The sequence below is a fragment of the Papaver somniferum genome, chromosome 2 (assembly GCF_003573695.1).
Source record: "Papaver somniferum cultivar HN1 chromosome 2, ASM357369v1, whole genome shotgun sequence".
Taxonomy (NCBI): Eukaryota; Viridiplantae; Streptophyta; class Magnoliopsida; order Ranunculales; family Papaveraceae; genus Papaver; species Papaver somniferum.
This window is the reverse complement of record NC_039359.1, coordinates 63,310,475-63,321,543: the sequence shown is the minus strand read 5'-3', so window position 1 is coordinate 63,321,543 and position 11,069 is coordinate 63,310,475. Positions and strand designations below refer to the sequence as shown.

The 11,069-nt window shown below is 35.9% G+C and overlaps 1 protein-coding gene across 1 annotated transcript; it reads right to left on the bottom strand.

Annotated features, from left to right (window-relative positions):
* Positions 1-1,679: 1,679 nt before the first annotated feature.
* LOC113353418 (probable aminotransferase TAT2) lies at positions 1,680-4,238 on the bottom strand. Its single transcript, XM_026597023.1, has 8 exons — positions 3,909-4,238; positions 3,422-3,761; positions 3,076-3,294; positions 2,852-2,911; positions 2,495-2,650; positions 2,325-2,418; positions 2,087-2,201; positions 1,680-1,973 (listed from the first exon to the last, which is right to left on the bottom strand). Exons 1-8 carry the CDS (start codon positions 4,187-4,189, stop codon positions 1,853-1,855), a joined length of 1,386 nt encoding a protein of 461 aa, XP_026452808.1. The 5' UTR covers positions 4,190-4,238; the 3' UTR covers positions 1,680-1,852.
* Positions 4,239-11,069: the final 6,831 nt, after the last annotated feature.

Here is an 11,069-nt window from a genome sequence, read left to right as displayed (position 1 = left end):
CTTTGGTCGGACGAACAGCAATGGTCAACAACTTGGGCTTGTACCTAAACCCTATTATGGGACGATTTTTTAGGGACCATGATTTTTTGGGGGACCATGATCTTATTAGGCAAACCTCCCTATACTTATAAGGGGTGTCCTAAAGTTAGGTAAATACATATTTACCTTTTACTTCAAATTAAATTAAAACTAACCTAATAATTATATAAATCTAATCATATACATCTAATCTAAATGAATCTATTAACCAAAATCAAAATCAAAAAAAAAAATTTGGAGGGGAATCGAAATTTTTTAGTTTTGAAAAAAAAAATATTCTCTTCTTCTTATCTCTTTCCTTGACGTTCCTCGTTCGATTGAAAAACCCATCAATCGTTTTTAATTCGTTTTTTGATAGGGTAAATTGAGTAGAAATTATCAAATGATTGGGTAAATTGAGTAGAAATCATCAAAATATGGTTTAAATGGAAGTTAAAGTGGCATGTTCGGTTAGTTCGCAAAAAATAGTTTTAACCGAACTCCTCATTGAAAACCAATATATTGTGTTCGTTTGGTTCGCAAAAAATAGTTTTAACCGAACTCCTCATTTAAAACCAATATATTGTGTTCGGTTCCTTCGTAAAAAATTCTAAAACTAGTTAGTAACCGAACTCTACCCATAATTAAAAAAAAAAAAAAATGTAACCGAACTGTGTTATTTTTCCCACTATGTTGAGTTATGATTTAACCGAACTTTGCCTACTCTGGTCGGTTTGTTCGCAAAAAATCTTGACAAACCGAACTCTTCACTAAATACATACATGTGGAGTTCAGTTAGATATGATGTTGGGTTAAAGTTTGCGAACCAATCGAACATTACTCTGTAAATCCTATAAACAAAGTTCGGTAACATGTGTGTTTACCGAACGACTAAAACCTCCATTAAAGAGCGAGTTCGGTAACCTGTGTGTTTGGAAGAAGTAACCGAACTACACTTTCAGATGAGTTCGGTAATCTGTTCTTCACATAAGGTACCCGAACAAGCCCAAATCTACTCTAAAACTTTACAGTTTTTTGAAAATTTGGAGCAATTCAACCAACATTATCTAAGTTTGAAGCATACCTGGGTACCCAAATACCCTTCCTCTGGTTATAGTTGTTAAAATCCATCGTTTTTCATGTTTTACTTCTTCATCTTCTCTAACTTTACGCTCTCAATAATTCTACTTCTTTTAAAAAAAAACCATCTGATTTTTTAATCTCACTAATTATCTTTAAATTAATCATCTCACTAATCACTATTATTAACACTAACTAATGATTACTCAAAATTAATCAGGAGGGTAATTTAGGTATTAATATAAATATCAAGATGAGGGATGACCTAGATTTACTTCTAATGTCTTTACCCAAAATAAAACCATGGTCCCAAAAAAATGGTTCCTATTATGGGCGTAGTCAGAGGCTTTGTTATGGGGATCCAGGGCCCAAGTTGTTAAGATTAAGCTGTTCATTTTAAGGTCTGTTTGGTGTTTGAAATTTGAAAAGTCATTACTAGACTTTTGGGAGTGCGGTAGAGAAATTCTTATGAACCACTCAAACAAGCTCTCCAATCTCCGAAAACCGTTTCTCTTTTTTTTCGATTTCAAAAGCAAAACAAAAGAAACATTTTTATGGTTTACGCGTTTTGCCACCATTTCTGATTGGCAAGGCAGCAAAAGTAATTTATTGAAAGAAACATTTGACCACTACAATGACAAACCAAAAAACCGAAAAAAGACCACGAGGATCTACAATTCACGAAACGAAGAAACTAAGAAAAGCTATTGCGAGGAACTTTTCAGTTTACCAGCATTGAGTGTCGCATTCACTTTCAACTTTCAAATGTTTTTACTTTTGACTCCACATCCACAGCTTCATGGAACTCTAGTGACTGGAGATTACTTCCTGGAAGATATCCTGTAGCTGTTCGGCGTTGATCCAATTTCAAGTTCCTAATAGATGGACCAAATTACAAAGATTAGACCACACTGAATAAAGTAGTGTAGAGTGAACCATTAAAATTATCTTGCAATTGAGGGTGGTGCATTGTTATGTGTTCACTTACTGTGGCTTGGCATGCCTCTGACAAAATGATTTTATCCTACTTAAAGCATCTTTAAGAGAAGGGAGATCAATGGAAAAGGTTATCCGGAGCCAATTTTTGACACCCAGCACAATTCCTGCAACATATTCCAAGTGCCAATTAAGAAGAACAGTCTTTTCATTGAACTCAACTTGATCCTAGTCGGAATTAGTATCCGAAATTATCTCCTTGCACAAAGTTCCACAGCAAAGAGTCTCACCTGGGAGAATAATAACAGATTCTTCTTTCGCCAACTTGTTACAGAAGTCTAGGTCATCCGAAATGTCCTTGAGAAGTAGAGTGTTTAGCTTTACCTGCAGCCCAAAATGTGAGGAAATGTTTTACCATGAACCTGCACATTTACATATAACGTACTTTCTATTATCTTACCATTACAAACATGGATCCTTGTGGTTTATGGAGCAAGGAAATGCAAGTTATCTCCTTTATTTCGTCCGCGCAGATATCAAGAGCTTCACGAAGCAAGCTAATAGTGTTTTCAAAAAATTCCTCCTTTGTGTTCTCAAGAATGTGAGGAACTGCTGCCTGAAACACCAAGATGACAGTTCAGTTATCAAACCAAAGACGCTTAGATATGGCAGGTAAGGCAACCCGCAACTTCTTCTCTACTGAAACTAGAAGAACTATGCAAGTATGCAACATGGCCAGATGGTAATGGCACCGTGCTTGTGCATAGTTAGGCACTTTATCCGGTACATCCAAATAAAGGATATGTACTTTACATACCTGAATGATACTTGCTGGGTTGTTGCTCATATTGAGGTATTGTTTGATGGAGCTAGGAATCTACGAGAAAAGGATGGAGACGGAAAATTTAGTATCATTTTACTAGGTGAAAAAAAATGAACTAGGTGAAAATGAACTCAGTTACCGCGAATTCTATTCAACATAATTTAAATTAACTCAGTGACAAAATAAGGATCATAGTAAGTAATATGGAAGACTAGTACCTCTGCCTCTTTCAGAAAACCATTTGGGTCCGTAATGACGATCCAGCCAAGTCGCCAACCAGGCACTAGCCATCTCTTTGATATGGACCCAAGAGTAAAAACTGGAACCATGGATCCAAATACTCCCATTGGAACGAAAGGGTTACTGCCGAAGGTGAGATGACCGTAAACTTCATCAGCAATGACAGGAATTCCAAGCCTTTTTGCAGTTTCAGCCACCTAGTAAGGGTTCCAAAATTTCATATGAGATTTCTTAAAAGTAATATATATATATTTGCACCTGCACTAATCTAAGCATAGGTGAAAGTTGATAAGTTGCAAGGAAAAGTAACAAAAACATGCACACCTTCTTCAAATGCTCATACGAGTACACATTTCCACATGGATTTCCAGGATTTATGACCGCAATTGCAAGTGTATTTTCATCTGCAAGAGCTTCAACAGCCTCAAGATCAATCTCCCAAGCCTTCTCAGGAAGAAGATCGAAATGCCTGATTTCGAGATTGTTAGCAGCAGCACAAGCATCATAATGTGGGTACCCAGGTTTCGGTATCAATATATTTGCACCGGGATAAGATAAGACGGATATTATAACTTCGATTGCCTGTCGACAACCGCTTGTCAGAAAGACATCGTCAGCGGATAATGTGTACGGAAAATCACGAGATAAGTATTCAGCTACCGACCTGTTTTCAACAGACAAGTTGACAAAAAAAAAACGTGTCAGACTTGTCAGTAGTGGTCCTAGGACCTAGACAAACGAAACTAAAGATTATCTTGAAATGGAAAATAGGACTTGAATGATCCAGATATACAGATTAGAGAATACGGACCTTCTAGCCGGAAGAATGCCGCCAACAGGAGCGTAAGAATTGAATTTTCCAGTTTTAACTGCAATGTTTAGTGCATCATCAGCAACGTGTGTCGTTCGGAAACAAGCGAAAGGAGAAGGATCGCCATGACCTAGAGGAATCGTTGGTCTTTGATCTTTAACATTCAAATTACTTCTGATGATATCAAGAGTTCCTGATATTGAAAGGTCTGTACTCGCTTTAAGTTTCTCATTACGTCTAACAAATTCCTTGCCTGCTGATACATTGTTGAGTGAACCCATGATCTGATCTCTCCTTTCTTGTTTTTCTACTTTTACTTCTTCTTCTCTTTGGGATGGATGGTTTTTATGTTCTAACAGGAAGCCACGACTCTTATATATAAGAAGATATGACGTAAATCCCCCGAGAAAGTTCTAAACAGAAATTACGACATGTTTCAAAGTTGTAAGCAAATTACGACATTTTTCAGAAGAATGTTGACATCAGAGAAATTAGTTGAAACGAAAACCTCACCTAGTTAGGTGGACAGCAGTTTGGGCACTTCACTTGGTTTGACTGACTACAAACTTGTGTTGGAGATTTGTTTTGGAAAAATATTTAATTTGTCTTTACTAAAAAATAGTAGTTGTCAAAATCCAAACGGATATTCCATATCCAAACATAGAGTAGGTGACTAGATTGATAAAAGAGTAACTCTATAGTTATCGCCTTCTTTGAGATTTTAACAGTGGATTGGAACGGTGGACGTGACGCGAAAGTCATAAAACCATAGGAAAAAATAGATTACACTGGTGATGCTTAATCGAAAATGCTTTATAAACTGTTTACTTGTCACTATTTTTACAACCGTTCTTAATAAAATGTGAAGAAACAAATTCTTCTAAAGCTGCCTCACCACACCCTTTTGTGAAAAAACAAATTCCTCTAAAACTGCTTCACCACACCCTTTTGGGAAATGTGGGTTCTATTTGAATATCACATGGCTCACTCAAAAAGAAAAACATTTTATGTGCCTGCAAAGGAGTTGGTTTTGATTGTTTGTTTAGAATTTTTGTTAAGCTTAATTGACTTTGACAATCCTGCGGGTTAATACCGACACTTCCTGACCTAATTATTTCTTTAGCTGTAAATATTAAAATCCGCTAAAATATTCAAGAAATCTTAAACAAAAATATTTGGTGTACCGAAAAGGTACACCGTGATTTTGGTGTGCGAGAGAAAAAGGTGGTGGACCCCACCTTTTACCCCATCCCCTGTAAATTTCTCCCGGGGCTGCCCTAATAGCCCTTGGATTTCTTCACGGTACACATCGCGGTACATATTTTCGGTGTGTGTATCATCTCTGAACCTTAAATCTATAACTTATTGGTTTATGAAAGTTTTGATTTTTTTTTCTTAATTGGGACCAGTAGGATCTGAATTTTGGGAAATACTGATGAAGAAAATAAACTATAGCTTTTGTTCGCCCTTTGTTGATAGTTAATTTGGAAGCACAAGAAGTTTTAAATGGTTGGGCTTGCACATAGGTAGGTTTTTAAGGAACCATTTTTTGGGACCATGGTTTTTTTGTGGGGGACCATGATTCTATTTTAGGCAAGACATTATAAGTAATCCTAAGTCATCCCTTATCTAAATGTTTTTCTTAATACCACCAAACTTACCCTTCTTAATTAAATGTGTTAGTTTAATGATTAATTAGTTATTAGTTAATGATTAGTGATGAGTATGATTAGTAATGATTAGTTACCATTAAGAAGTTCTACTACAAAAAATTGAAAATTTTCTTTGCGGTCAAACCGAACTATATATTTGATGTGACCAACTAAGTTTGGTTACCCAAATTTATGACCAAAAACAAACTTAATGATTAGTGATTAGTATGAATAGTTACCGGTAAGAAGTTCGGTTAAAAAATTGATTTTTTTTTTTTGCGATCAAACCGAACTATATAATCGGTTAGGAAACATTTTTGGCGACGTAACCGAACAAAGGTTCGGTAGGGAAGTATTTTTTGCGACGTAACCGAACCTTAGTTCGGTTAGGAAATGTTTTTTGCGAAATAACCGAACTACGGTTCGGTTGGGAAATGTATTTTGCAACTAACCTAACTACCTTAGTTCGGTTGGGAAATGTTTTTTTGTAACTAACCGAACTATTAGGGTTTGGTTGGGAAATGTTTTTTGCGACGTAACCGAACTAAGGTTCGGTTGGGAAATTTTTTCTGCGACGTAACCGAACTGATGTTCGGTTAGGAATTCTTTTTTGCGAAATAGCAAAACTGTTCTTCATGTTCATCATTTCCATTAGGTTCGGTTATTTCGACAAAGTTTTTCACATAATTCCTAGTCGAACTTCTCTCTGCAACTTCCATTTTCAACTCATTTTGATGGTTAATACTCATTTTTCAATCGAACGAGGAACGTCAAGGAAAAAGAGAAGAAGAAGAGAATATTATTTTTTTTCAAAACTAAAAAATTTCGATTCCTCCTTGTTTTTGTTTTTTATTTTGGTTAATAGATTCATTTATATTAGATATATATGATTAGATTTATATAGTTATTAGGTTAGTTTTAATTTAAATTAAACTAAAGGGTAAATGTGTATTTACCTAACTTTAGGACACCCCTTATAAGTATAGGGAGGTTGGCCAAATAAGACCATGCCCCCCCTGAAAAAACCGTGGTCCCTAAAAATGGTTCTTTTTAAGCTTGTCCAAAGGAAAATTAGGCGCAGGCCCAAAAAAAACAATATTTTCATTGTCAGGCCCACAATTAATTTTAGGTACCGTGACACCCATAATTATTTCCGTGACACCCATAATTATATGAAATTATTAAAAATGTCTGCATGACGGATTACGCATCCGCATGACGGGTTATGCATCAGGGGTATAATTGGCAACGCAACTTGGATATAACATATCTAAAAATCCGCGCCTTGGAATTTTACAAATTTTATATCGTTGGAAATATTTTTAAGAGAGATACGCAACGAGTACAAACAACAATATCAAAATTTTGTTTTACACGAAAAAATCGGAGATGATCATCATTTTAGGAAAAAATTCGAAAACTGACTACATAACCATTATGAGCCACCAAAAAAAATGCATAACACATTTTGCAGACGCATAACGAATTATGCAACCATTTTCTCGACTGCATAACAAATTATGCATCTGCATAACAAAGTTATGCATCTATAACAAGTTATGTAACCATTGTTTTGGTTGATTTTAGTGCGTACATAAAAAATTGATGCATAATGCAGTATGCATCCATATTTACGGATGCATATCAGGTTATGCATTTATTTTCTCGATGCATAAAAGATTGTGCAACAATTTTCTCGATGCATAATGCATTATGCGGTCATATTTTCGGATGCATAACAGGTTATGCATCCATTTCCACGATTGCATAACATGTTATGCAGATATTATTGTAGGTGCATGACAAGTTATGCAGTCTTTGTTTTTGTTGGTTTCAACAATAACAAAAAAGTTGATGCATAACGTGTTATGGAAACATTTTCTGGACTGCATAACAAGTTATGCAACAACTTTTCAAGATGCATAACAGGTTATGCATCCACTACTCCACCTGCAAATACCCATTATGCACACACCCATTGCAAAGCAACACCATCATTCTGATTTCAGTTACCACCATGAACTACAAACATAAACTCAAATAAAGGTCACCTAGAATAGATGATAAACCCTCAACTAAGTCAACAAGTTCTGGCATTTATCATCAAGAACTTCCTCTTCATTCGTCCAATTCCCTTCAATTTTACCTTTACCGCCATCAATCAAAGCAATAACAACATCTCTAGCATTTTCATCGTCACTCTCGACATGTCATCACTCCATGCTTGTTCATGTTTAATCCCTCTTTCTAAAGCTCCAATAATATCTTTCGCTATCAATCTAACTCTAATACTTTTAGGATGCATTGCTGGTAGTATCTTCCCTCTGAATGCATTCTTTATTTGACTCAATTTCCAATCAACAACACCATCTTCATTTCAAATCAGCACCGATACCATCAAAAACCCATTACTTTATTTTAAATTCACAAATCAATATCACAGTGACTCGATCTCTCTTTTTATTTTTTTTCTTTGTTCTTTTCGTTACTTACAACAATATATGCTGCTATGAGGAAAAACTCCGAGTAAAAGCTCTCACAAATACGCCATCAATGGCGTCTTCAATCCTACTCACATCATCCTGCAAAGTGGGATTTCCTTCAATCTCGAAAACCAGATCTTCTTTTTCGATTAAACAATTAAGCTACAAATCCTAATAAAACTACAGAAGTACCACTTCACAACTCTCTCTAGAAAAATCAGGCTGAGCAATATACCTACATTTCTTTCCTCCGCAACTAATTAATAAAAATTCATCTTTATTGCAAATTCCCTCCTCCGAAAGATCGATTTGCTGACCCTGATTTTATTTCTGAATCCAAGGAACTGAGATCACTATCATCGTCGCCATCGATAATCAATCACAAATCGATCTCTAGATCCAAATCTCGGAATCGGGTTTGCTCTAGTAGTAGTTCGTTTAATAATCAGTTTATCAATGGTGGGGTTCTTCCGTTATTGAAAAAGACTCAAAATTTGACGACTCGAACAAATCAATCACTGTCTGTTAAAGCTTCTGCAAGTGAAACTCCTGCTGATGTTGTTCTGAAAGAGAGAGAAGAAAGAAGAAGAGGACGATAAACATATAAAATTTAATTTCAATAATTTTGGGTCCGACAATAATTTTTCCCTAAAAAATGGGTGCGCGCTTTCAAATTTCTGGCATGGGTTTCACAGTGGGAGAAATCTGAAAAATGGGTGTGACTGTAGTTTTCACCTTGTCCAAGCCCGTTGCCGTTATTTTAACTACCCTACTGCACTGCTGAGTTGTGGACCAAGTAAGAACCATGCATGTACCGACCGTAAAATGGAACCAAAAGGAGTTCGGTTTTCTTTTCCAAATATTTTACTTGGATCGACTCGAAAATGGATAGTCGGGCTCAAAGACGTATAGCGTGGAAAGGAGTACATATTGCGGTTTCAAATAGTTTCTCCTATTATTCACAACAACAAAAAAAGGCTAGTGTGACTCTTAGCTAGGGTCTTTACATCAAGCCTCACCAAGTCCTTAAAGCTCTTAGTTTCTCCAACACTCCATGTTTTTCAGTTCGGCAAACCACACATTGGATGGCAGTGAAAAAGACAATTCAAATACCTTTGAACTTTCATGTTTCCACAGTTCACTCTAGATTCGTCAACTTCATGGAACTGTAATGATCGAAGCTTACTTCCTGGAAGATATCTTCAACTTGTTCTGCGTCGTTGTTCCTAAGCTCCTAACATAAGGAACAGATTGCAAAGGTTAGACCATGCTGAAAAAGTGAACCATCCATTAGATTATTTTCAAAATCACAATAGTAACCATGGAATTATTCCAATTGCTATTACTAAGCATATTTAGTGATAAATACATTACGCAACAGAAAAAGACATTGGGGGAAATTGTCCCGTGTTCACTTACTGTGGCATGGGATGCCTGTCACAAAATGATTTTATCCTCCTTAATTAACGCGTCTTTAAGAGAAGGGATATCAATGGAAAAGGTTATTCGGAGCCAATTTTTGAGACCCAATACAACATCTGCAACATATTCCAAGTGCCAATAAGAAGAAAAATATTTTTCAGTGAACTCAACTCTAATCGAATTATATGATTCGGAAAACATTGTTGAAGTATCTGAAAATATTCTCCTTTGAAGTTTTACCTGGGAGAATAATAACAGATTCCTCTTTCGTCCTTGAGAAGTGATGTGTTCAGCTTTACCTGCATTGCAAAATGTAAGGAAATGTTTTCTCCATGAACCTGCACATTTACATATAACTTACTTTCTATTATCTTACGTACCATTACAAACATGGATCCTTGTGGCTTATGGAGCAAACTAATGCAAGCTATTTCCTTTATTTACTCGACACAAATATCAAGAGCTTCATGAAGTAAAGTAATAGTATTTTCAAAAAAATCTTCCCGTGTATTCTCGAGAATTTGAGGAACTGCTCCCTGAAACACCAAGATTATATCAGGTAAGCACTATCCAAGTGTACAACATGGCCGAATGATATTTTATTTGCAAGGAGCTTTTTCTTTAGAGTCTCTGTCTCTTACTATACTGAGAAGAACATTGACATTGTTTTTCAACTGATTAATTCTATCAGCTTGGATTCTAACAAAATTCGGAATCAGTTTACTCTCTTCAGCTGCTTCCCTTTCATCAACAGAGTCAGACTCATTTGAAGGGTAATCGGGGTAACACATGTCAGTGTCTATGTGTTTCATTAGAACACTATGTTCGTCTATATTTGAGATTGACAAATCTTTCTCTTCAATAGACATTATCGAAACAGAACTTTTGTTTCTAGTGACGCGTTTATCAGAGATAACACTTCTGTCCATAGAGTCAGATTGCTACAAACACAGACTTATGAGGTCTTAAACGTGTTTTCCTAGCTCTTATACCAATTGAAAAAGCGAGGGTCTAACAACCTCACCAATATTTATTTTAGCAATCTGTATGGACTAACTCCAATATACTTTCAAGAGAATCAACTAGATAGTCAGACTTAATCTTAAGAAAAGTATATCAAGGAGTTATATCCCAATCTCTTAATTCAATACGCAATCAAATAAATAATAATTTGCGAGCCCGATTGAATATAAGAGAGATAACTTGAACGGTACCAAAGATCAATGTCCAAGGATAAATCAATTTCAATCAACAACCAAAGGTTGGATTTACCAATTGATCGATTCAACACACAACCTGTGATATTTCAATTAAATAACAAAATATAATGCGGAAAATAAATAACACAAACACCAGAAGTTTTGTTAACGAGGAAACCGCAAATGCAGAAAAACCCTGGGACCTAGTCCAGATTGAACACCACACTGTATTAAGCCGTTACAGACACTAGCATACGACAAACTAACTCTAGTCTGGACTTTAGTTGAACCCTAGTCAATGTCACACTGATTCAAGGTACAGTTGCGTTCCTTACGTCTCTGATCCCAGCAGGATACTACGCACTTGATTCCCTTAGCTGATCTCAACCACAACTAAAAGTTGCT

Coding starts and splice junctions, on each gene's coding strand:
- LOC113353418 (XM_026597023.1), bottom strand. CDS start 4,189: ATGGGTTCACTCAACAATGTATCAGCAGGCAAGGAATTTGTTAGACGT. Junction 3,295..3,421: donor CGTATGAGCATTTGAAGAAG/GTGTGCATGTTT, acceptor AACCCTTACTAG/GTGGCTGAAACTGCAAAAAG. Junction 2,202..2,324: donor ATCTGTTATTATTCTCCCAG/GTGAGACTCTTT, acceptor AATATGTTGCAG/GAATTGTGCTGGGTGTCAAA.